The sequence below is a fragment of the Hylobates moloch genome, unplaced genomic scaffold, assembly GCF_009828535.3.
Source record: "Hylobates moloch isolate HMO894 unplaced genomic scaffold, HMol_V3 SCAFFOLD_13, whole genome shotgun sequence".
NCBI lineage: Eukaryota > Metazoa > Chordata > Mammalia > Primates > Hylobatidae > Hylobates > Hylobates moloch.
Window position 1 is genome coordinate 36,174,372 of NW_026652288.1, and position 23,884 is coordinate 36,198,255.

The following is a 23,884-nucleotide window of genomic DNA, read 5'->3' on the forward strand; positions in this document are numbered from 1 at the left end:
AGACGGAGTCTCGCTCTTGTTGCCCAGGCTGGAGTGCAGGGCCTCGATCTCAGCTCACCGCAACCTCCGCCTCCCGTGTTCAAGCGATTCTCCTGCCTCAGCCTTCCGAGTAGCTGGGATTACAGGTCCCCGCCACCACGCCCGGCTAATTTTTGTATTTTTAGTAGAGACGGGGTTTCACCATGTTGGCCAGGCTGCTCTCGAACTCCTGACCTCAAGTGATCCGCCCGCCTCGGCCTCCCAAAGTGCTGGGATTACAGGTGTGAGCCACCGCGCCCGGCCCCAATTCCGATCTGCTTTGGGTAAGGCACCCCGCTGCAGTGTAGATGTGCCCACTACGGTCCGCAGAGGCAGGCGGCATTGAATAATAAAGATAACACAGGATAGTTGCACTACAAGCGAACACTACAGCAACCCAGACACATAGCACCCACTCAGCAGCGGGACAGACACTCACGTGGGCCCAGAGGTTCCAGTCCAGACACCCCGCCCCTCGCCCACGTCCGACTTCCTCTCTCTCTCTCTCCTCCCAGCTTCCCACAATGATTTGTTCTAAAAAAGTTTGTGGCCCGGATTGAACTGTCCCCGGTTCTCAGGAGCCGCCACTGGAGGGCGTCCGGGCGCTGCCAAGGGTTTCTCCATTTGCTGCCGGCCACACCCGCGAACGCCCTCTCGCGAGTGCGTGCCAGACACGGTGGGCTGGTCTTGGCTGGAGGCCCTTTGTGGGTCCGTGATGATCGGAGGTGTTCTGTGCCTGTGTTTCTATGTCAGTCTGAACGTTCGGGGCTGTGAGTACCTGTTGTACTCTACATGTCTCTTGAGTATTTGTGTCACTTGACTCTGGGTCTGTGGCTCTTCCTATTCGTGGCGGGTATCTGCCTGAGCATGTTTGTAAATATGCTTGTGTCTGTGTAATTCTGTGTGTCTGTGTTACTCTATGCGTCTGAATTTCAGTCTTTGTATTTGTGACCAGGTCCTCCCGGGTGTGTCCATTAATTCATGTGTCTGTTACTTTGCGGGGGACAGGTGTGTGTGTGTCTGTGATCCAGAATTTCATTCTTTGTATTTGTGACCAGGTCCTCCCGGGTATGTCTGTTGCTTTGCGGGGGACCAGTGTGTGTGTGTGTCTGTGTCTGTGATCCTGGATCTGTATGCCAGTTCCTCACTGGGGATTTCTGAGAACCTGCATCTCTTTGCTTGTGTGTCTTTTTGTCTATCTGTTCATTTCTACCCTCTCTAGTGAGGACAGAATTCCAAGACCCCACCAAGCTCTTCTTTTTTCTGATGGGGGAACTGAATTGCCAGGGAATGGGGCCACATCACAGCTAAAAGGAGACAAGAGGAGACAGAAGCTCATTGATATACAAAGTTTTATGTGACCTGAGCCCCTCTGGAGGCACCAGAGTCCACACTCTGTACTCAGAAGGTGAGGGATTGGCTCGGGGGGGCAACATGGCCCGAAAGGTGGGAGATCGTCCATCCTCTGCGGGAAAGGAGGCATCCCTAATGCATTGCACAGGCTTGAAGGGGGCACACCCCCACAGGAGGGGAGGAGGAAGCAATGATGGCTAAGAAGGAGAGGGGCACCCCAAAGAATACTACAGTATAGGGTTAGAACCTTGAAATTGCACCTAATAGTCTAGACCTGTGGACCTTTAGAATCTTAGAAACTTAGAACATTTGAGTCTTAGAACTACGGTGCCTAGAACTATAAGATTTTAGAAATGTGGATTCTTGGACTCTTAACCATGGTCCTAGAGAGGCAGAATGCAGCAAAGAACCTAAAGGTGTCCAACATTAGAAATGATTAGAACTTTGGTGTCTAGTTAGTCACAACCGAGTGTGAGAGTCTTATAACTTAGATGCTTAGGATCCAGAATCTTGGACCAATGGAATCTATAGTGCCTTGAAACAGAACAGACCATTAGAATCTTATTTAATCATCTAGAATCTTGGAGCATCTGATCTAGAATCTTAGACACAGAGAATCTAAGATCTTACAGTAAGTCTTAGAATATCACATCTTAGAACACCGGACCTTAGAAACTCCATCTTTAGACTCTTGGAACTTTTGAATTGCAGATGCTACAGCTTTCGACCCTTAGGATCTAGGATCTTATACAAGAGAATCTATTATCGTAAAGCCTCAGAAACTATAATTGATCATCATTAGAATCTTAGAACTTGAGAAGACAACATTTGGAGGCTTATGATCTAGAGCCTTACAGCCAGAGAATCTAGACTCTCAGAGCCTTAGAACATCAAATTTTAGAATCCTAGGCCTTAGAACCTCCATGTCTAGAATTATAGAATCTTTAGAATCTATAATCTTACATTTTAAGGACTCTGAACTCTAGAAAAATAAACATCTAGAATCATAGAGCCTTAGATCCTAAAATCAGAATCTTAGAGCTTTAGAACCTAAAACCTTGAGGCTTTATCAAAAATGTTAGAACCAGAAAATCTAAAACCACAGAATGTCAGAGCCTTAGAACAGTAAGTCTTAAGGTTGAGTGCAGTGGCTCATGCCTGTAATCTCAGCACTTTGGGAGGCTGAGGTGGGCAGATCACTTGAGGTCAGGAGTTTTGGACCAGCCTGGCCAACATAGTGAAACCCTGTCTCTACTAAAAATACAAAAATTAGCCGGGTGTGGTGGCACACACCTATAATCCCAGCTACTTGGGAGGCCAAGGCAGGAAAATCACTTGAACTAGGTAAGCGAGGGTTGCAGTAAGGCGAGATTGCACCACTGCACTCCAGCCTGGGTGACACAATGAGACTCTATCTCAAAAAAAAAAAAAAAAAAAGTAGGCCTTAGAACCTTAGCACTTTAATAGAATTAGAGACTTTGGAATTTTAGGTCCTTAGAACCAAAGACTCATAGCATCTTTGAATCCTAGAACCTTTGAATCTACACTCTTTAAACCTTAGACTCTAGAGTCTTGGAATGTTAACACCTGGGAGGACTTCAGATATTGCAATCCAACCCCTTTCTTTTACAGATGGTGATGCTACTGCTTTCAAGGTGATGCTACTGCACAGAGAAGGGGAGGGACCTGTCTGGGATGGAGGTGGGATAGGTAGGAAGACAGGGCTGCAAGTGGGGATAAGGCCTGGGGTGGGAAAGTGGGAAGGTGGAGTTTCCCCCAGTGGCAGTGCCTAGCTTGGATCCTGAGAGGGAGTACCAGGTGGAGGGTTGTCTCAGGCACCATCCTCCTGCCCTGGGGCTGCTGGGGAGCCCCTGTCAGCAGGCTGAGGGGGGCTAGGGGTTGTGGAAGGGCAGAGGACATAGCGTCCAGCAGGATGGACCTCAGCTGCAGTGAGGCAGCTACAGGAATCCTTAGGGTCTGGCTGGGTTGGGGGGTCAGCTCCTCCCGCAGCTCCAGGGGGTTCAGGATAACCTCCACCCTCATCCATGTTGACATAGAGGATTTCGTCAGGTTCCTGAGCAGGAGGCAAGGCCTTCAGTGTGTTCTCCAGATCTTCCCGCAGCTCTGTAAAACTTGGCCGGTCCTGGGGATTTAGCTCCCAGCACCGTGACATCAAGGCATACCTAGGGCAGCAAAATGAGGGGTGGGAGATTGAGCAGGGACTCAGAAGGGGGGCATTCTGGGAGCCTGGGGACATCTTAGGACACTCAGGGGACTGGGGGCATTTTAGAGGGTTAGAGGGAGCCTCAGCAGTTTGAGGCCATCTATGGGGATTTGGGAATTCCCAAGAATTTCTGAGTTGGGTCCTGGGAGACTCAGGAGCTGCGAGGGTCTCGGGAAACCTGTCTGGGTATGGAGTAGTATTCTGATGAGGTTTTGCTAGAACAGACCTTCCCAGCTCCCCAGAACAGACTTGCATCAAAGCCTGGCTATGCCACTTACAAGCTGTGCTGGTTTAAAATAGGTCCATAAATTCTTTGACCCTCCTCCCTGCAAAAGATGGAGAATAAATCCTCTCCTCTTGAGCATGGGCAGGACTTAGTGACTTGCAGAAGTGATGGTGTGTGTGACTTCTGAGACTAGGTCATAAAAGGCATGCGGCTTCCTTGCACTTTCTCCTGGGTTGCCATGTTGTGAGTAAGCTCAAGCAGTGCCACAAAGGGGTCCAGATGGCAATGAACTGAAGCCTCCTGCTGCAGCCATGTGAGTAAGCCACCTTGAAAGCAATCTTCCAGTCCCAACCTTCAGATGACTGCAGCCCCCGATGATATCTTTGTAACTTCATTAGAGATCCTGAACCAAAATCACCCTGCTAAGCTGTTCCCAGTATCCAACTTTCAGAAATTGTGTGAGATAATACACATGTGTTGTTTTAAACTACTTGATTTGGGGATATAGATAACAAACACACCAGCTGTGCAATCTTTGGCAAATAAATCACCCTCCCAGACTGGGCGTGGAGGCTCACACCTGTAATCCCAGCATTTTGGGAGGCTGGGACGGGTGGATCATGAGGTCAGGAGATCAAGACCATCCTGGCTAACATGGTGAAACCCCGTCCCTACTAAAAATACAAAAAAAATTAGCTGGGCATGGTGGCACACGCCTGTAGTCCCAGCTACTTGGGAGGCTGAGGCAAGAGAATCGCTAGAACCTGGGAGGTTGCAGTGAGCTGAGATCAAACCATTGCACTCCAGCCTGGGTGACAGAGCGAGACTCAAATAAAAAAAAAAAAAAATTACCCTCCCTGTAGGACTGGGTTTTCTCTTTTTTTTTTTTTTTTTTTCTCAGTTTTTTTGAGGCAGAGTCTTGCTCTGTCTCCCAGGCTGGAGTGCAGTGGCGCGATCTCGGCTCACTGCAAGCTCTGCCTCCCGGGTTCACGCCATTCTCCTGCCTCAGCCTCTCTGAGTAGCTGGGACTACAGGCGCCTGCCACCACGCCCGGCTAATTTTTTTTTGTATTTCTAGTAGAGACGGGGTTTCACCGTGGTCTCGATCTCCTGACCTGGTGATCTGCCCGCCTCGGCCTCCCAAAGTGCTGGGATTACAAGCGTGAGCCACCGCGCCTGGCCAGGACTGGGTTTTCTCATCTGCAAAATGGGCATCATGATGATACCTATCTACATCATATGGCTGTGGTAAGGACCAAATGATTTAACACATGCCAGGCACCTAAAACAGTGCCTTCTAGTCAGTTCTATAAAAATGTTAGCTGTTATTTTTACTCCTCTCAGCTCTTGGAGTACCCAAGGTGGACTGAGGAGTCTGACGCCCCAGGCTGTCTCCTCCTGACCCAAAGTCATCCTGTCTTTACCCTCAAAGTGCTGGCTAAATGTCGCGGCCTTCTCCACATGCTCCAATATTGCAAAGTTTGATAAGCATTCCCTAAAGGATCCTGCAAACATCTCAGAGGAGACCTGAGTCTGGAGAAGGCCAATAAAACAAACTGAAGGGTTTGCAGAGAGTCTCAGGTGTTGAGGAGCATGTGGGGGAAGCGTGGTGTGCTCAGGAGTCTGGAATGAGAAGTCTCTGGGAGTGCATGTCCCAAAGGCAGGGCGACCAGGTAAGACTGTGCTGTTATTCACTATCCAAGGATACCTGGCTTGGGGGTGGGGAGCCAGGGGGCTGATTCAGCCCACATCCCAGACACAGACAAAGGAGGAAAGGGTGCCTTTAGCTGATTTGCACCCCACTGGCTAGTGGTGGCCCTACTCAGAGCATTGGTGAGGGGCAAATGAGTCACTCAGCATTCTCAGGGATTCTCTCTGGGTTATAGAGAGTCCTGGACCTGTGAGGGCCATGTGGGGGTAGTCAGGGGTTTGGAATGAATTCTGGGTTGGGGGAAACCTAAGGGTCCTCACAGTCCATCCAGACAGTCCGCAGGCTGCTTCAGGCGATTTCCCTGGCGCAGATAGTCATAAATCTCGCTGTTCTCCACGCCTGGATAGGGGGTTTGGCCTCTTGTGGCAATCTCCCACATTGTCACCCCGAAGGACCACTGTGAGGGGCAGAGGGAATTAGACGGTCTCTCCTGCACAGAATCACCCGCACCAATACCCAGGTTCATGGGTACACCCATACTTATGTACACATGTTCACAACCATCCTCTGGGAGTGTCACAAGTATTCATAGAAACATAATACTTTAGCCGGGTGCGATGGCTGAGGCCTGTAATCCCAGCACTTTGGGAGGCTGAGGTGGGCGGACCGCCTGAGGTCAGGAGTTTGAGACCAGCCTGGCCAATATAGTGAAACCCCGTCTCTACTAAAAATACAAAAATTAGCTAGGCATGGTGGTGGGCACCTGTAATCCCAGCTACTCGGGAGACTGAGGCAGGAGAATTGCTTGAACCCGGGAGGCAGAGGTTGCAGTGAGCTGAGATCATGCCACTGCACTGCAGCCTGGGTGACAGTGCGAGACTCCATCTCAAAAAAAGAAAAATATATATATAAAGTATTTGACATGGGTATACACATGAATAAGTAAGTTTTGTGGATGCATACACATGTTCACCATCACACACATATACACACTTCATGGACACATGAGCTCATGGGCCACTCTGCACACCCTGGCTGTCCACATTCTATGAGTGTGTGCACATGCACGCATAATCACTGCAGCTTCTTCTAACCTAAACTGTCTACACTGCTACCATGCACACGTGAGCCTGTATTTATCCTGGGCATGTACACACCACTATTCAGAGATGCCCACCATACCCCAGGACATGCCCAGCCCATGTGGACAAGCCCCTACAAAGGGAAGCCCACCTGTCCCTGTGACCCCTTGCATCCACAGCCACCCAGGCGTAGTGTGTGACGGTCAGGCCATGCCCTCCCATGGTTCCCCACTCTTGGAGGGGGTGCACATACCACATCGCTCTTGCTGGTGTAGACACGGTCAGCTAGACTCTCAATGGCAATCCACTTGACTGGCATCTTGGCGATACGTCCCTGGCGGTAGTAGTCCCCATTGTAGATCTTCTTAGAGAGCCCGAAGTCCGCCACACACACGGACATGTTCTCATTCAGCCTGTTTGGATTGGGGAAAGGAACAGGGTCAGGGCATCGGTCACCTCCACCAGGAAGCCTGCCCTAGCTCTCAGACACATCTGCACCTCCTCGCCTCACTGTCCTGGCTGTGGGTGGGCATCTGTCTCCCAAACCTTCATCCCAGTCCAGAAGGGAACTGCTTTAGTTCTTGTTCACTCTGTCAAGTAAGGATGGGACAAAGGGCTTCCTCAGGACTTCCCAACTTTGGCTCTTTGTTAGATTCTAAGGTCCTTCCTTGGGTTTGATTCCTTGATGAAATTTTTTTTCTTGAAGTATACTGTACATATGGAAATGTGCACAAGTCATAAGTGAGCAGCTCACTGAATTTTCACACACACACATACCCATGTAACCAGCACCCAGATTAAGAAACAGAACATGGCTGGGCACGGTGGCTGGTGCCTGTAATCCCAGCACTTTGGGAGGCCAAGGCAGGTGGATCACTTGAGGTCAGGAGTTCGAGACCAGCCTGGCCAACATGGTGAAACTTTGTCTCTACTAAAAGTACAAAAATTAGCCAGGTGTGTTGGTGCACATCTGAAATCCCAGCTACCTGGGAGGCTGAAGCAAGAGAATCAGTTGAACCCAGTAGGCGGAGGCTGCAGTGAGCTGAGATCACACCACTGCCCTCCAGCCTGGGCAACAGAGTGAGTGAGACTCCATCTCAAAAACAAAACAAAACAAAACAAACGAACAAAAAAAACAGGCACAGTCGCTCAAGCTTGTAATTTCAGCACCTTGGGAGGCCAAGGCGGGAGGATCACTTGAGGCTAGGAGTTCAAGACCAGCCTGGAAAACAAAGCAAGACCCTGTCTCTACAAAAAAATTTAAAAATTAGCTGGACATGGTGGCACATGTCTGTAGTTCCAGCTACTTAGGAGGCCGAGGCAGAAGGATATCTTGAGCCAGGAGCTGGAGGCTACAGTGAGCTGTGATCATGCCACTGCACCCCACCCTAAAGGACAGAGTAAGACTCTGTCAAAACAAAAAAGAAAGGAAAGAAAAAAAGGGAAAGAAAGAGAGAGGGAGGCAGGGAAGGAAGGAAGGATGGAAGGAGATAGAAAGAGAAAGGAAGAGAAAGAAAAGAAAGAAAAAGAAAGGAGAGAGAGAAAAAGAAAGAAAAGAAAGAAAAAAAAAGAAAGAGAAAAAAAGAAAAGAAAATCCACAGGACATTCATATGATGGAATACCATACCACACAGCAAAGAAAAAGAGCAAACTACCCCTCCACAGATTCATCTCAAAAACATCATGCTGAGCCATAGAAGCCAGACACAAAGCAGTACAAACTGCATGATCCCATTTGTATGACTTCAAAACAGGTGAAACTAGCACTGAGAAGTCAGGATAGTAGGTACCACTTGGCAGTAGTGATTGGGAAGAGGAAGAGGCATGAAGGAGCCTGCTGGGGCTAAGAAATATTCTTTACCTTGATCTAGTGGTTACATGGGTCTATACCCATAAAAATTCATTGAGCTGAGCTGCACATATATGATGTGTATATTTTAGTGTATGTAAAATATACATCAATTTTTTTTGAGATGGGGTCTTGCCCTGTTGCCCAGGCAGTAGGGAAGTGATACCATCATGGCTGACTTCAGCCTCAACCTCCTGGGCTCTAGCAGTCCTTCCACTTCAGCCTCCCAAGTAGCTGGGACCACAGGTATACACCACCATGCCCAGCTAATTAATTTTTTGTAGAGACAGGGTTCACTATGTTGTCCAGGCTGGCCTTGAACTCCTGGGTACAAGTGATCCTCCCGCCTCAGCCTCCCAAAGGGCTGGGATTATAGATGTGAGCCACTGCACCTGGCCGAGGCTAATATTCTAACTCTGTGGTTCCATTCCCTCCACGCTCTACCCTCCCCTTACCTTCTATTCTGGCTTTTGGGGGATTTTTTGTTCTTTCTTTTCTTTTTTTTTTTGAGATGGTGTCTTGTTGTTGTTACCCAGGCTGGTCTTGAGGCTCAAGCAATCCTCTCACCTCAGCCTTGGGAATGGCTGGGACTACAGGTTACTATTTTCTTTCTTTCTTTTTTTTTTTTTTTTGAGACAGAGTCTTGCTCTGTCGCCCAGGCTGGAGTGCAGTGATGCGATCTCGGCTCATTGCAACCTCCACCTCCTGGGTTCAAGCAATTCTCGTGTTGGGATTACAGGCACACACCACCACACCTGGCTGAATTTTGTGTTTTTAGTAGACAGGGGGTTTCACCAAGGCTGGTCTCGAACTCCTGGCCTCAAGTGATCCACCCGCCTCGGACTCCCAAAGTGCTGGGATTACAGGCGTGAGCCACTGCGCCCCGTCTGGCATATTTTCTGCTTGTCCATTGGTGGAGAGTTGGTTTCCTTATCCAGTGTGGCCGCTTCCAAAGGGCAGCCCCAGGCAAGACACCCAGCATGGAGCGGGACAGAGATGCAGCTCATGTGTCCCCACCCCCATCGGTCACCTCAGCCCCTCTGCTCACCTCATGCTGTGCACTGAGCCCACCTTCTGGTCTCTTCCCTCTCCGCATCCAAATGCTCCTTCCAGATCTCAGTTCAGGACTCACCTCCTCCAGGAAGCCTTCCCAGACCCCCTTACTGACTTTCCTGGTCCTGAGTTCTGACCTGCCCTCCGTGGGTGTCTAGCCCTGCTTCCATCCTAAGAAGGAGGGAGGGAACTCCCTCAGGGAGTGCAGGAGCAGCGGGGGGTGTCCCTGAAAGGCACTCACATGCAGTTCCTGGCCGCCAGGTCCCGGTGTATGAATCTCTTGGTACTCAGATACTCCATGCCACTGGCGATGTCCGCCATGAACTTCACTAGCATCTGAGTGGGCAGGTACTGGGGAGCCAAGGCACGTGGGAGGAGAGGTCAACAGAGTCCTTGATGCGATCCCTCTTCCCTCCATCCCTCTGTGCAAGCCTAGCTCTGCCCGCAGTGGTTTCCCATGGCCCTGACGATTCAACCCAACCCCTCTCCATGGCCTGCAAGTTCCTATAAACTTGCTCCAGCCTTCCTCTTGGACTTGATCGCCTATGTTCTTGCCCTTGACTGACACTCCCACCAGACTCCTGTCTGGTCTTCAGACAAACGATGATTATTCCTACATCCAAGCCTTTGCCTATGCTGTGCACTTTGTTGGGGTCGCTTCCTGCCCAGATCTCCAGACATCCCCCCAGCCCCAACTCCTTCACAGTCACCTCCTCGGCAAGATCTTCCACGTCCACCCAAATTCACTGCCTGGCCTCCTTATCATCCGTCCTACTGTATTTCCTTCCTAGCACTTAAACATTTAAATAATCTCGCTTAGGTATTTATTAGCTTGTTTATCGTCCGCCCCTCCCCTGCTGGAAGACATGTTCCAGGAGAGCAAGCTCCTGGTCACCCTAGTCTTCCCAGGGTCTGAGCAGCACTGGGTACCTGATAGATGCTCAGTTAATATTCGTAGACTGGATGATTAAATGCCCCTTACCACTGGCTGGTCCCCGAGCCGGGAATAGAGGAGGAAGCTGTGTAGGTCTCCATGTTTCATGAAAGGTAAGATGACCACAGGTGCTGGGAAGCTCTCTCGTTCAGAACCCTGGAAACAGACACCTGAGCCCCCCAGGTAGCCCTGTCATTCCTGCTGGGCAGAAGGGGAAGCCAAGCCCCCCACCAGCCAGCCTCCAGCCTCTCCTTCTCACTCCCCATCCAATCTGGCCACCATATTGTTTGGGGGGTAGTGGCGGTGGCAAGGACCAAGCTGCAGAGAAGCCGTTTCCAGCAGAGTTCCCAGGGACGTTTCCGGAGCCCTCCTGGGGAGGTCGGCTATTTCTGGGAATGGTCAGAGGTCGCATTCCAAGCTGAGGGAGACTAGGAGGGGGAAGCTTGCTGACCCTGAAGGAGCGGGAGCAGGAAGCCTGGAAGTTTGATCTTCCCAGGGCCAGAAGCAGGGCTCTTCCCTCTGTTATGGCCCCCATGGGGCTTGTAGACCCCTTGAATCTGCCCCTCTCTCACCGATGAGCCTCATGACGTTGGGATGGTCGAATTCCTTCATGCAGACCGCTTCACTCAGGAAATCCTCCAGCTCTGACCTCGTGCAGATGGCAACTTGAGGGAGAGAGAAAGGTGGGTGAGGAGGAGGGGAGGAGAGGGAGGACTCTCCTTCTACCTCCACTCCATCATCATCATCATCACTCATCTTCATCAAACATGATTAGTAAGTACCAGGCACCATACTCAGCACTTTATATGTGTGTGTGTGTGTGTGTATATATATATATACATATATATATATATATATATATTTTTTTTTTTTTTTTTGAGATGGAGTCTCACTCTGTTGCCCAGGCTGGAGTGCAGTGGTTTGATCTCGGCTCACTGCAACCTCCACCTCTCAGGTTCAAGCAATTCTCCTGCCTCAGCCTCCCGAGTAGCTGGGACTACAGGCGCATGCCACCACACCCGGCTAATTTGTTGTATTTTTAGTAGAGATGGGGTTTCACTGTGTTAGCCAGGATGGTCTCGATCTCCTGACCTCATGATCTGCCCGCCTCGGCCTCCCAAGGTGCTAGGATTACAGGCGTGAGCCACCACACTTGGCCAACTTTATATATATTAACTCATTTAATCTCAGGTGCTACTATTATCATTCCCATTTCATTGTTTTTTTCTTTTTTTTTTTTTTTTGAGACAGGGTCTTGTGCTGTCACCCAGGATGGATGCGATCACAGCAATCACAGCTCACTGTAGGCTCGAACTCCTAGGCTTGCCTTCCTGAGTAGCTGGGACCACAGGCACGCACCACCATCCCGGATAATTTTTTTTTTTTTTTGAGATGGAGTTTCGCCCTTGTCCCCCAGGCTTGAGTGCAATGGCGCAGTCTTGGCTCACTGCAACCTCTGCCTCCCCAGTTCAAGTGATTCTCATGCCTCAGCCTCCCGAGTAGTTGGGATTACAGGCATGCACCACCATGCCCAGCTAATTTTTGTATTTTTAGTAGAAACGGGGTTTCACCATGTTGGCCAGGCTGGTCTCAAACTCCCCACCTCAAGTGATCTGCCTGCTTTGGCCTCCCAAAGTGCTAGGATTTCAAGTGTGAGCCACCATGCCCAGCCAATTTTTTAAGAGAGGCAGTCTTGCTATGTTGTCCAGGCTGGTCTCAAACTCCCAGCCTCAAGTGATCCTCCCACCTCGGCCTCCCAAAGCACTGGGATTACAGGCATGAGCCACTGTCCCTGGCCTATCTTTATTTTAAAGATGAAGAAAGCAAGGCACAAAAAGGTTAGGAGTCTGCCTAAGGGAACACACAGCTTGGAGGTAGAAGAGGCAGATCTCAAACCCGGGCAGTCTGGCTCCAGGGTTCACCTGCTCACAACCACCCAGGCTGCTTCCCAGCACTTCTCTACCTGCCCTGGGGACCCATACAAGTATCATCCCATTTAACAGTTCAGGACACTGTGGCTCACAGAGGCAAAATGACTTGCCCAAGGTTGCACGGCTGGGATTCAGACCCAGGCCAAGACTATTACCAGTGGGAGGCTGAGTGGGGAGGATCGCTTGAGCCTCAGAGGTTGAGACTACAGTGAGCTGTGATCCTGCCACTGCTCTCCAGCCTGGGTGACAAGCAAGACTCTGTCTCAAAAAACAGAAAACATAGGCCGGGTGTGGTGGCTCACACCTGTAATCCCAGCACTTTGGGATGCCGAGGCAGGTGGATCATGAGGTCAAGAGATAGAGACCATACTGGCCAACATGGTGAAACCCCGTCTCTACTAAAAACACAAAAATTAGCTGGGTGTGGTGGCGCACACCTGTAGTCCCAGCTACTCAAGAGGCTGAGGCAGGAGAATCACTTGAACCTGGGAGGCGGAGGTTGCAGTGAGCTGAGGTCATGCCACTGCACTCCAGCCTGGTGACAGCCTGTCTCAAAAAACAAAAACAAAAAAACAAAAAATATAACCTGAGGCTGGGTGCAGTGGCTCATGCCTGTAATCCCAGCACTTTGGGAGGCCGAGGTAGGCAGATCACCTGAGGTCAGGAGTTCGAGACCAGCCTGGCCAACATAGTGAAACCCCATCTTTACTAAAAATACAAAAATTAGCTGGGTGTGGTGGCGCGCGCCTGTAATCCAACTACTTGGGAGGCTGAGGCAGGAGAATTGCTTGAACTCGGGAGGCAGAGGTTGCAGCGAGCCGAGATCGCGCCACCGCACTTCAGCCTAGACAGCAGAGACTCCTCCTCAAAACAAAACAAAACAAAACAAAGCAAAACAAACAAACAAAATAACCCGGTAGACAGGAGGTGCTCAATAATGAACGAATGAGTGGGTAATGACTTCATAGCCCAAGCTTTTAAGCCCCGTAATTCAGAAACGATCATTCTCTACTCACCACCAGCCCCAATCTGAACCCCCTATGCTTCTCCTTCCTTGCGTGTGAAGAACTTAGCCCTGGACTTCCTATGCTGTGTAACCCTGAAATGGCTCCTGCCCTCTCTGACAATGTAAATAATATAGTCCTAGTCCACATTAACAAGCATGTCCTACTTGCCACCCTCAGCATGAAGTGCTTTGCCTCACAACAGCTTTGGAAGGTGGGGACATTAGGGTCCTTTTTTCCAGATGACAAGTGGGAGACTCAGAGAGGGAAAGTCATTTGCCTGAGATCGCATAGCTGGTAAATGATTCAGCCAGGTATGCCTCATTCTAGAGCTTCTCCCGCTCCACTATGTATCACAGTGAGCCGGCCCCTGAAAACTACATTTCCCAGGCTCCCTTTCCTAGTGGTTTCCTCTTGGGATTTGCCAATGGGAGGTAGGCCCTGATGGGATACTGGCAGGTAGTGGGGAGAAAGGGAGAAGCCAGGGTATTTCACCCTCTCTCTGCTTCTGGTATTCCCTTGGTGGTGGTTGTGTCTCCCAGGTGTGCGTGTGTGTGTTTTAATTTTTTTTTTTTTTTTTTCAGACGGAGTCTCGCTCTGTCGCCCAGGCTGGAGTACAGTGGCACGATCTCGGCTCACTGCAAGCTCCGCCTGCTGGGTTCGAGTGATTCCCCTGCCTCAGCCTCCCGAGTAGCTGGGATTACAGGCGCCTGTCACCACGCCTGGCTAATTTTTATATTTTTAGTAGAGGTGGGGTTTCACTAAGTAAATCAGGCCAGTCTCGAACTCCTGACCTCAGATGATCCACCCGCCTTGGCATCCCAAAGTGCTGGGATTACAGACGTGAGCCACCACACCCAGCCATGTGTGTTTTATTTTTTTAAGACAAAGTCCCACTCTGTCACCCAGATTGGAGTGCAGTGGCATGATCACAGCTCACTGCAACCTCTGCCACCCAGACTCAAGCGATTCTCCTACCTCAGCCTCCCAAGTAGCTGGGACTACAGGCGTGTGCCACCGTGCCCAGCTAATTTTTTGTTACTATTATTTTTTTTCATAGACATGTAGTTTCACCATATTGCCTAGGCTGGTCTCAAACTCCTGGACTCAAGCGATCTGCTGCCTCAGCCTCCCAAAGTGCTCTTCTGGGTTTTTAGCTCCCACAGAGCAGCCTCTAACTCTGTGATACCAGCTCCTGCCTGGTGTCCCTAGCTGTGGATTCTGGTAACACCACTTGCTCCCTCTCCCCTTCAGGCCTAGTGGGGGAAGTGACTTCCTGCTGCTGCTCATCTCTGGTTTCCCTCCCTGTCCTCAGTTGTTCCTTCAACCCATCTCCCACCTTTGTACTAATCTCCCCATATTCAGTTCCTTCTATTGAGGTACCTGGCAGGGGCTCCATTGCCTATCTGGAAACACCGGAAGTTCTAGGCTATGGCTAACTTGCTGTTAACTTTTCTGCTCTCTTCTGTCTCAGGGGCATAGGGAAGGGGCTGGGGGTCCTACACGTGTGCGCATAACTCACTCTTCATCGTCTTCACAGCCACCTTGAGGATGGAGTCGTCCTGGTTGAGCTGGCCTTCCATCACAGCTCCAAACTCTCCTGTGGGGGGCCAGAGGGAGACATTGACCTCAGAGGGCCCGTGGGCACTGTATTTCCTATAGTTAGATGGGAGTGTGGAAGTGCAGGATCTCAGAAGTTCAGAAGGATGTGTGTATGCTGCGGGGGGACTCACCCTCTCCCAGAGTCTTCCCCAGGGCCACCTTGTGCCGGTCCACCATCACATCTCGCAGCTTCTCCTTCAGCTCTTCACTGATGCCCAGGCTGTTCACTGCATGCAAGGTTGGGGTGGACAGAGTCATGGGGCAGGGCTGACATTCAGGTGACATTCACTCGCCAGTAGGGATAGACCCATTGTTGAAACACTGACATACTTCTGCACTAATTTAAAATTAGCTACTGCCCTGAGCACCCCGCCACTTCCACCCCAGCTCCTCCTCTGGACCCCCTGAACCTTCCCTCAAAGGGAACTAAAGGGGTAAAGCCTGGCCACACTCTTGCTCCAGTGGGCACCTGATGGGTCAGTGCCCTGCTGTACCAGTTGTTAAAAATATTTCTTTTGCCAGGCACAGTGGCTTATGCCTGTAATCCCAGCACTTTGGGAGGCAGAGGCAGGTGGATCACTTGAGTCCAGGAGTTCAAGACCAGCCTGGGCAACATGGCGAACCTCTGTCTCTACAAAAAAATACAAAAATTAGCTGTGTGTGGTGGCACATGCCTGTAGTCCCAGCTACTGGGGAGGCTGAGGCAGGAAAATCACATGAACCCAGGAGACAGAGGTTGCAGTGAGCTGAGATCGCACCACTTCACTCCAGCCTGGGTGACAGGGCAAGACTCCGTCTCAAAAATAAAATAAAATAAAATAAAATAAAAATATTTCTTTTGCTGGACGCAGTGGCTCAAGCCTGTAATCCCAGCACTTCGGGAGGCAGAGGCCGGTGGATCACTTGAGTCCAGGAATTCAAAACCAGCCTGGACAACATGGCAAATCCCCGTCTCTCCAAAAAAATACAAAAGCTAGCCATGTGTGGTGGCATGCACCTATAGTCCCAGCTACTCAGAAGGCTGAGGTTGGAGGATCACTTGAGCCCAGGGGTGGAGGCTGCAGTGAGCCGAGCTCATGCCACTGCACCCCAGCCTGGGTGACAGAGCAAGACCCCGTCTCAAACAAAACACACACACAAAAATATTTCTTTTTATTGAAGTATAATCTGCACAAATCATAAGTAAGCAACTCAGTGGATTTTCTTTTCTTTTTTTTTTTTTTTTTGAGATGGAGTTTCGTTCCTGTTGCCCAGGCTGGAGTGCAGTGGTGCAATCTCGGCTCACCGCAACCTCCGCCCCCCAGGTTCAAGCGATTCTCCTGCGTCAGCCTCCCGAGTACAGGCATGTGCCACTACGCCGGGCTAATTTTGTATTTTTAGTAGAGACAGGATTTCTCCATGTTGGTCAGGCTGGTCTGGAACTCCCGACCTCAGGTGATCTGCCCACCTTGGCCTCCCAAAGTGTTGGGATTACAGGCGTGAGCCACCACGCCCGGCCAACTCAGTGGATTTTCACAAATCAAACACAAATGTGTAACTAGCACTCAGGCCAAGAACAGAACATGACCTGCCCTCCTAGGGGTAGCCACTTTCTTGATTTCTGTTATAATCGATTAGTTTTGAAATGTTATAAAAATGGAATCACATAGTATATTCTCTTTTGTGTCTGGCTTCTTTCCCTCAACATGATGTCTATGAAATAGTTTTAATTTAGTTGTTGTTGGATGTAATTGTAATTTATCCATTTTCTTTGTTATATAATCATTCTCAAACAAATTGACACCAGGACACCTTTACATTGTTAGAATTATTGAGGACTAGAAAGAGCTTTTGTTTATGTTACATATATACCAATATTTCTGTATTCAAAAATAAAACTAGCTGGGCACAGTGGTTCACGCTTGTAATCCCAGCAACTTGGGAGGCCAAGGAAGGAGGACCAGTTGAGGCCTGGAGTTGGAGATCAGCCTGGGCAACATAGCCAGACCCCATCTCTAAAAAAAAGAAAATTTTTTTTTTGAAACCGAGTCTCGCTCTGTTGCCTAGGCTAGAGTGCAGTGGTGTAATCTCAGCTCACTGCAACCTCCACCTCCCGGGTTCAAGTGATTCTCCTGCCTCACCCTCCTGAGCAGCTGGAATTATAGGTGTGCACCACCACACCTGGCAAATTTTTGTGTTTGTTTTTTTTTTTTTTTTAATAGAGATGGGGTGTTGCCATGTTGCCCACACTGGTTTCAAACTCCTGGGCCTCAAAAGAAAACCTATCAGGTTTATTTATTTATTTATTTATTTATTTATTTATTTATTTATTTATTTTTGAGACAGAGTCTCACTCTGTTGCCCAGGCTGGAGTCCAGTGGTACAATCTCAGCTCGCTGCAACCTCCGCCTCCCGGGTTCAAGCGATTCTCTTTCCTCAGCCTCCCAAGTAGCTAGGATTATAGGCATGCGCCACCACACCCAGCTAGTTTTTGTATTTTAGTAAAAATGGAGTTTCACCATGTTGCTCAGGCTGGTCTTAAACTCCTGACCTCAAGCAATTCGCCCACCTTGGCCTCCCAAAGTGGTGGGATTACAGGCATGTGCCACTGCGCCCAGCCTGATAGATTTTTAAAACAAGAATATACAAGCACAAGGTCCATCAGCTGTCAGAGTGATCATCAGCTGTCAGATGACATCATCCCATGTCAGGGAGCCTCTGGAAAACTGCGCTGAATGCTCACGAGAGAATGAGAAAGCAAAAGGGCAAATAATGTCTTGGTAATAGTATGAAAATAGATTTGACCTTCTGGGCCCCCTGCAAAGGTCTCTGGGACCACAGGGGACCAGGCTCACACCCTGAGAATGGCTGCTGTATGTTACTCAGTTAAATCACTGGGACATCGTTGCTTCTTCCTTCTCTTCTTAAATAAATGTCTTTCCCAGCCCTTTCCAAACATCCCCCTGGGGCTCTGGCGGCTTTCTCGCTGTGCGCTAGGAAGAGACCTAGCTCTTCCATTTTCTTTCTGGATTTCAGTTTCCCTAACTGGAAAGATGAGATTCCTTTTTTTTTTTTTTTTTTTTTGAGACGGAGTCTTGCTCTATCACCCAGGCTGGAGTGCAGTGGCACGATCTCAGCTCACTGCAACCTCCGCCTCCCAGGTTCAAGCGATTCTCCTGCCTCAGCCTCCCAAGTAGCTGGGATTACAGATTACATCTGGCTAATTTTTGTATTTTTAGTAGAGACAGGGTCTCGCCATGTTGGCCAGGCTGGTTTCGAGCTCCTGACCTCAAGTGTCTGCCCGCCTGGGCCTCCCAAAGTGTTGGGATTACAGGCGTGAGCCACTGCGCCCAGCCGAAAGAAGACATTTGATTGGGCCTCTGAGATCCCCTCCTTAGCTGAGACCTTGCATCCCTTTCCAGCCTTCTAATGGAGAGTCTATAGTTCTAAGATTTTATGATTTCAAAAGTATAAGGGTGTAGAGTACATGCATATAATTTTTCAGGCCAAGATAGATTCTATCTCTCTACCAATTTATAATTCCAAGAGGTAGTAGAGTGTGGCAGTTCAGAGTATAGACTTCAGGCCGGGCGAGGTGGCTCACACCTGTAATCCCAGAACTTTGGGAGGCCAAGGCAGGTGGATCACGGGGTCAGGAGGTCGAGACCAGCCTGGCCAGTATGGTGAAACCATGTCTCCATTAAAAATACAAAAATTAGCCAGGCATTGTGGCATGCGCCTGTAGTCCCAGCTACTTGGGAGGCTGAAGCAGAAGAATCGCTTGAATCCAGGAGGCGGAGGTTGCAGTGAGCCAAGATCAAGCCACTGCACTCCATCCTGGGTGACAGAGCAAGATTCCATCAAAAAAAAAAAAAAAAAGTATAGACTTCAGAGCAAAAGTGCCTGGGTTCAAATTGCTATCCAATTTACAAGCTGTGTGGCCTTGGGCAAATGACTTAACCACTCTATGCCACAGCTGCCTCATCTGTGAAGTGAAGGTGATAAGAAACCCACCTCTGGCTGGGCGTGGTGGCTCACGCCTGTTATCCCAGCACTTTGGGAGGCCAAGGCAGGTTGATCACTTGAGGCCAGGAGTTCCAAGACCAGCCTGGTCAACAAAGACAGGGTTAGTAAAACCCCATCTTTACTAAAAATGCAAAAATTAGCCAGGCGTGGTACCATGCACTTGTAATCCCAGCTACTCGGGAGGCCGAGGCATAAGAATTGCTTGAACCTGGGAGGTGGAGGTTGCAGTGAGCTGAGACTGTGCCACTGTGCCCCAGCCTGGGTGATAGGGTGAGACTCTGTCTCAAAAAAAAAAAAAAAAAAAGAAAAGAAAAGAAAAAAGAAACCCGTGTCCTTGGGTTGCTCTGAGGGTTAAACGAGGAGATACATGTAGAATGCTTAGAACAGAGCCTGCCACATAGGTAGTGCTAGGGTTGCCTGCGATTATTATCACATCATCACCATCTAATCTCAACGTTAGTTCATCATCATCATCGTTTTCTTCTTGATTGTCATTATCTTCATCATTATCATCATCATTACATCTTCTAAGATCCAATGGCTCTGAGGTTTGGTGTTTCTTTTCTTTCTTTTATTTTTTTTTCTTTTTTGAGACAGGGTCTTGCTCTGTCACCCAGGCTGGAGTGCAGTGGTGTGATCACGGCTTACTGCAGCCTCGACCTCCCTGGGCTCAGGTGATCCTCCTACCTCAGCCTCCCGAGTAACAGGGAGTACAAGGGAGTTCAGGGGCACGCCACCATACCTGGCTAATTTTTTTTTTTGGTAGAGACAAGGTTTCGCCATGCTGCCCAGGCTGGTCTCGAACTCCTGGGCTCAAGTGATCCTCCCACCTCAGCCCCCCAAAGCGCTAGGATTACAGGCATGAGCCACCACACCCAGCCTTGGTGTTTCTTTTTTTTTTTTGCTATAATCTGAGAATGTTCCGAATTTAGTAGATTGGGGATGTGTTTGTGTTCCCAAGTTAATTGCTTTTTTTTTTTTTATTATACTTTAGGTTTTAGGGTACATATGCACAATGTGCAGGTTTGTTACATATGTATCCATGTGCCGTGTTGGTTTGCTGCACCGATTAACTCGTCATTTAGCATTAGGTATATTTCCTAATGCTGTCCCTCCCCCCTTCCCCCCCCAGCCTTGGTGTTTCTAAGGTTTACTGTGTCTAAGATTCTATTCCTTGAAAGTTCTTTGTGGTTCCACAAATCTGTTATTTCTAGGGTCTGTGGTTCTGACATTCTAGTATCCCAAGGCCTTCAGAAACTTTTGGCTCACACATCTACAGAAGCCCAGCAGGCCAGATTCTTTACAGCCTTTAGACCCAGGCCAGGGCAGTGGGGCATAGGGTTCACTTACAGGTAGCTTCAGTGGTCCGACGACTGTAGGACTTGCGCACACGGTACCTGACTACCAGTTCACCTCTTTCCACTGTTGGTTCAAACACTTCTCTGGGGGGGAGGGGGAGTAGGTGAGGGCAGGGAAAAACCATGTGGAACCCCCTACTCAACCAGCAAGCACCATCTCAGCCTCAAGCCCTGCCTGCCCTCTCTGCTAGCATTAGCATCTGCCTGCCCTCTCTGCCCATGTCTTGGGCAGCTACCTTCTGCCTTCCATTCATTCCACACACCCCCTTGCCCTCATTCTTTTTTTTGAAAACAGGGTCTCACTCTGTCACCCAGGCTGGAGTGCAGTGGTGCGATCTCAGCTCACTGTAGCCTCCATCTCCCGGGTTCAAGTGATTATCGTGCCTCAGCCTCCCAAGTAGCTGGGACCACAGGCGTGTGCCACCACTTCCCGCTAATTTTTGCATTTTTCAGTAGAGACAGGGTTTCGCCATGTTGGCCAGGCTGGTCTCAAACTCCTGACCTCAAGTGATCCACCTGCTTTAGCCTCCCAAAGTGCTGGGATTACAGGCGTGAGCCACCGCACCTGGCTTCCCTTGCCCTCATTCCGATTCTTAGTCATCACTCCTCCTGCACCAGCCTCCTCACTGGCCTCCCTGCCTCCAGCCTCTCCATCCCAGGCCACACAGCCTCCCCATGTGGTTCCAACTCACCCATAACGGGTCTCCTTCTTTCGCCGGTGGACAAGGAAGAGAGCCAAGATGAGGACACAGGCAGCGGCCACGACTGCTCCTAGCAGTACATACCACCAGGGCCACGAGAAGGCAGGAGCTGAAGGTTCCTTCACTATCAGGGGGTATGAGGAACAGGTCATGGATGAGGCCTTGGATCCAGCTCTCTGGGACCCAAAGGGGTGATGTCAGAGGAAGGCAGAAGCCCTCGGCAAAGACGTGCACATACTTGATGAGGTGTGTGATGGATGCATTCACATATCTGAAGAGGCTGGGCTGGACAGGGCATGCAATGGATGTGATACAAGTGCACGTTAAAGCAGAAGTGTGTGAAAGTTGTAGGATGGGTGAGTTAAGAGTGGGATGGAGGCCAGGTGTGGTGGCTCATGCCTGTTATCCCAGCACTTTGGGAGGCCAAGGCAGGCGGGTTACTTGAGGCAAGGAGTTCAAGACCAGCCTGGCCGACATGGTGAACCCCTGTCTCTACTTAAAAATATATATATACAAAAATTAGCTGGGGTGGTGGTGCACACCTGTAATCCCAGCTACTCGGAAGCTGAGGCAGGAGAATCGCTTGAATCTGGGAGGTGGAGGTTGCAGTGAGCCGAGATTGGGCCACTGCACTCCATCCTGGGTGACAGAGCAAGACTCCATCTCAAAAAAAAAAAAAAAAGAGAGTGCCAAGATAGCTCAGGCGGTAGAGCATCAGACCTTTAACCTGAGGGTCCAAGGTTCAAGTCCCTGTTTGGGCATTTGTAGTTTTCCTTACTTTAAGCTACCAAATATTATGCCACCGAGATCCAAAAAAACAGAAGAGTGGAATGGATATTTGAGGAGTGTGCAGTGAGTGTGGAATGGGAGGGAGAAATGTGTGGAACGGGTTATGAGTGTGCCAGGAGGGCTAGATGAACATGAGATGGGTGTGGAGAAATCTCAAGTAGCATAGGTTAGTGTGAGAAATGTGATGATTGTGCAAGGAGGGTGGACTAGAGTGTAGATAAACAGGTGAGTGGGGAAGAAGATCCTTGCAGTGTAGGATGGTGCATGAAGCGTGCGCAAGGAGGGCAAGGCTTGTGGACAAAGGACTAAGGAATACCTTTTGAGGAGAATGCAATGACTACAAAAGGGTTTTCTTTGTCTCTTTTTTTGTTTGTTTGTTTGTTTTTGTGAGACAGGGTCTCACTCTTTCACCCAGACTGGAGTGCAGTAGCCCGGTTGCTGCTCATTGCAACCTCTGCCTCCCAGTTTCAAGCAAATCTCCTGCCTCAGCTTCTAAGTAGCTGGGATTACAGATGTGCACCACCATGCCCGGCTAATTTTTGTATTCTTTTTTTGGTAGAGACAGGGTTTCACGATGTCTCCTGAGTAGCTGGGACTGCAGGTCTGTGCCACCTGGCTAATTTTCTTTTCTTTTCTTTTCTTTTCTTTCTTTCTTTCTTTTTTTTTTTTTTTTTGAGGCAGAGTCTTGCTCTCTTGCCCAGGCTGGAGTATAGTGGCATGATCTTGGCTCACTGTAACCTCCGCCTCCCAGGTTCAAGCAATTCTTGTGCCTCAGCCTCCCGAGTAGCTGGGATTACAGGCTCGCACCACCACGCCCAGCTAATTTTTGTATTTTTAGTAGAGATGGGTTTTTGCCATGTTGGCTAGGCTGGTCTTGAACTCCTGACTTCAGGTGATCCACCTGTCTCAGGCCTCCCAAAGTGCTGGGATTACAGGCGTGAGCCATTGCATCCGGCCACAAGGGTTTCCATAAAGCAAGGAATGAGGGTGAAATAAATATCCAAAGGGGCACGGTAAGCATATACAGGGTTGGATGGCTGCTGGAAAAGTTGGATGTGTGTGAAGTGGGAAGAGTATTCATGAAGTCTTAGATACAAGGAGTGAGCAAGGAATTTTAAGGATGTAATTGCAGTGTGAGAGAAGTGTGCAGTGAGCATGCAAAAGATGTGAGAAGGGCAGATGAGGAGTATGGGGTGCACAGAAAGGGGGTGTAAAAAGGGCAGGGGTGGAATGGAGTGTGTAAGAAATAAAGATCATTATGTGCTGAGTGTGCAAGGGGTTCAGGGCAAGTGTGCAGAGTGAGATGGGTTGGGATTAGTGAAGGGTGAGGGAATGATGTCTGTGGAGTGTGGGGTAAGCATGCAAGGAGAATCGGGTGTGGGAAAGCTGTGGACAGTGTTTTTCAGTGTTTGCAATGTGGAAGGTATGGTAAGTTCGTACAAGGTGTGCAGAGTTTGTGAATGAGAAGTATGGTTGTGCAATGGGCCTTGGGAGTCATGTGGGAGGAATGGATTATAATGGGATGTATGTGAAAGGAGGGTGGAATGAGCGTGGAAAGGGTATGTGAAGAAAAAGAGGAGTATTGAAGGCTAGTGGGTTGAGTTACAAGAGGGGGCCTTAATAGTGCCCAGAGGGGACAATGGGTGTAGGAGGAATGTTTGAGAATTGTTAGAGAAATATTTGAGAGGGATGGATGTAAGGAGGATACCTCATTCATCCATCCATCCACCTTTCTACCCATCCATTCATCCATTCATCCACTCACAAATCCATCCACCTGTCCATCCATCCATTTATCCAACCATCCATTCATCCATCCATCCATCCACCCATCTACCCATCCATGTATCCACTCACCACTCAGTCATCTTTTGTTCATCCACCTATCCACCCATCTATTAATCCATTGACCCACCCACCCATCCACCCTCCATATATCCAACCATCCATCCATCCACCCACCATATATCCACCCATCCATCCATCCACCCATCCATCTACCCATCCATTTATCCACTCACCATCCAGTCATTTATCTGTTCACCCACCTAACCACCCTCTATTCATCCATTGACCCACCCACCCATCCACCCTCCATATATCCA

The 23,884-nt window shown here is 49.4% G+C and overlaps 3 protein-coding genes across 4 annotated transcripts in view; 1 reads left to right on the top strand and 2 right to left on the bottom strand.

Moving 5' to 3' along the window:
• The window catches only part of HNRNPUL1 (heterogeneous nuclear ribonucleoprotein U like 1), a 46,375-nt gene extending 45,868 nt beyond the window's left edge, over positions 1–507 (bottom strand). The window contains exon 1 of one of the 2 annotated variants that reach the window (XM_032172841.2): positions 458–507. The gene's annotated coding sequence lies outside the window, so the exon portion shown is untranslated. The remainder of the gene's footprint in view (positions 1–457) is intronic. The other variant, XM_032172845.2, reaches the window with a different exon arrangement.
• An 846-nt stretch (positions 508–1,353) lies between these two features.
• On the bottom strand, positions 1,354–21,122 carry AXL (AXL receptor tyrosine kinase). Its single transcript, XM_032172007.2, has 10 exons — positions 20,982–21,122; positions 20,282–20,373; positions 15,058–15,153; positions 14,847–14,924; positions 10,962–11,054; positions 10,438–10,559; positions 9,697–9,806; positions 6,807–6,966; positions 5,792–5,928; positions 1,354–3,554 (listed from the first exon to the last, which is right to left on the bottom strand). Exons 3-10 carry the CDS (start codon positions 15,101–15,103, stop codon positions 3,203–3,205), a joined length of 1,098 nt encoding a protein of 365 aa, XP_032027898.2. The 5' UTR covers positions 15,104–15,153; positions 20,282–20,373; positions 20,982–21,122; the 3' UTR covers positions 1,354–3,202.
• A 2,016-nt stretch (positions 21,123–23,138) lies between these two features.
• The window catches only part of LOC116480035 (cytochrome P450 2G1), an 88,863-nt gene continuing 88,117 nt past the window's right edge, over positions 23,139–23,884 (top strand). The window contains exon 1 of the mRNA XM_032172008.2: positions 23,139–23,207. Coding sequence (XP_032027899.1) covers positions 23,139–23,207 — 69 coding nt within the window. The remainder of the gene's footprint in view (positions 23,208–23,884) is intronic.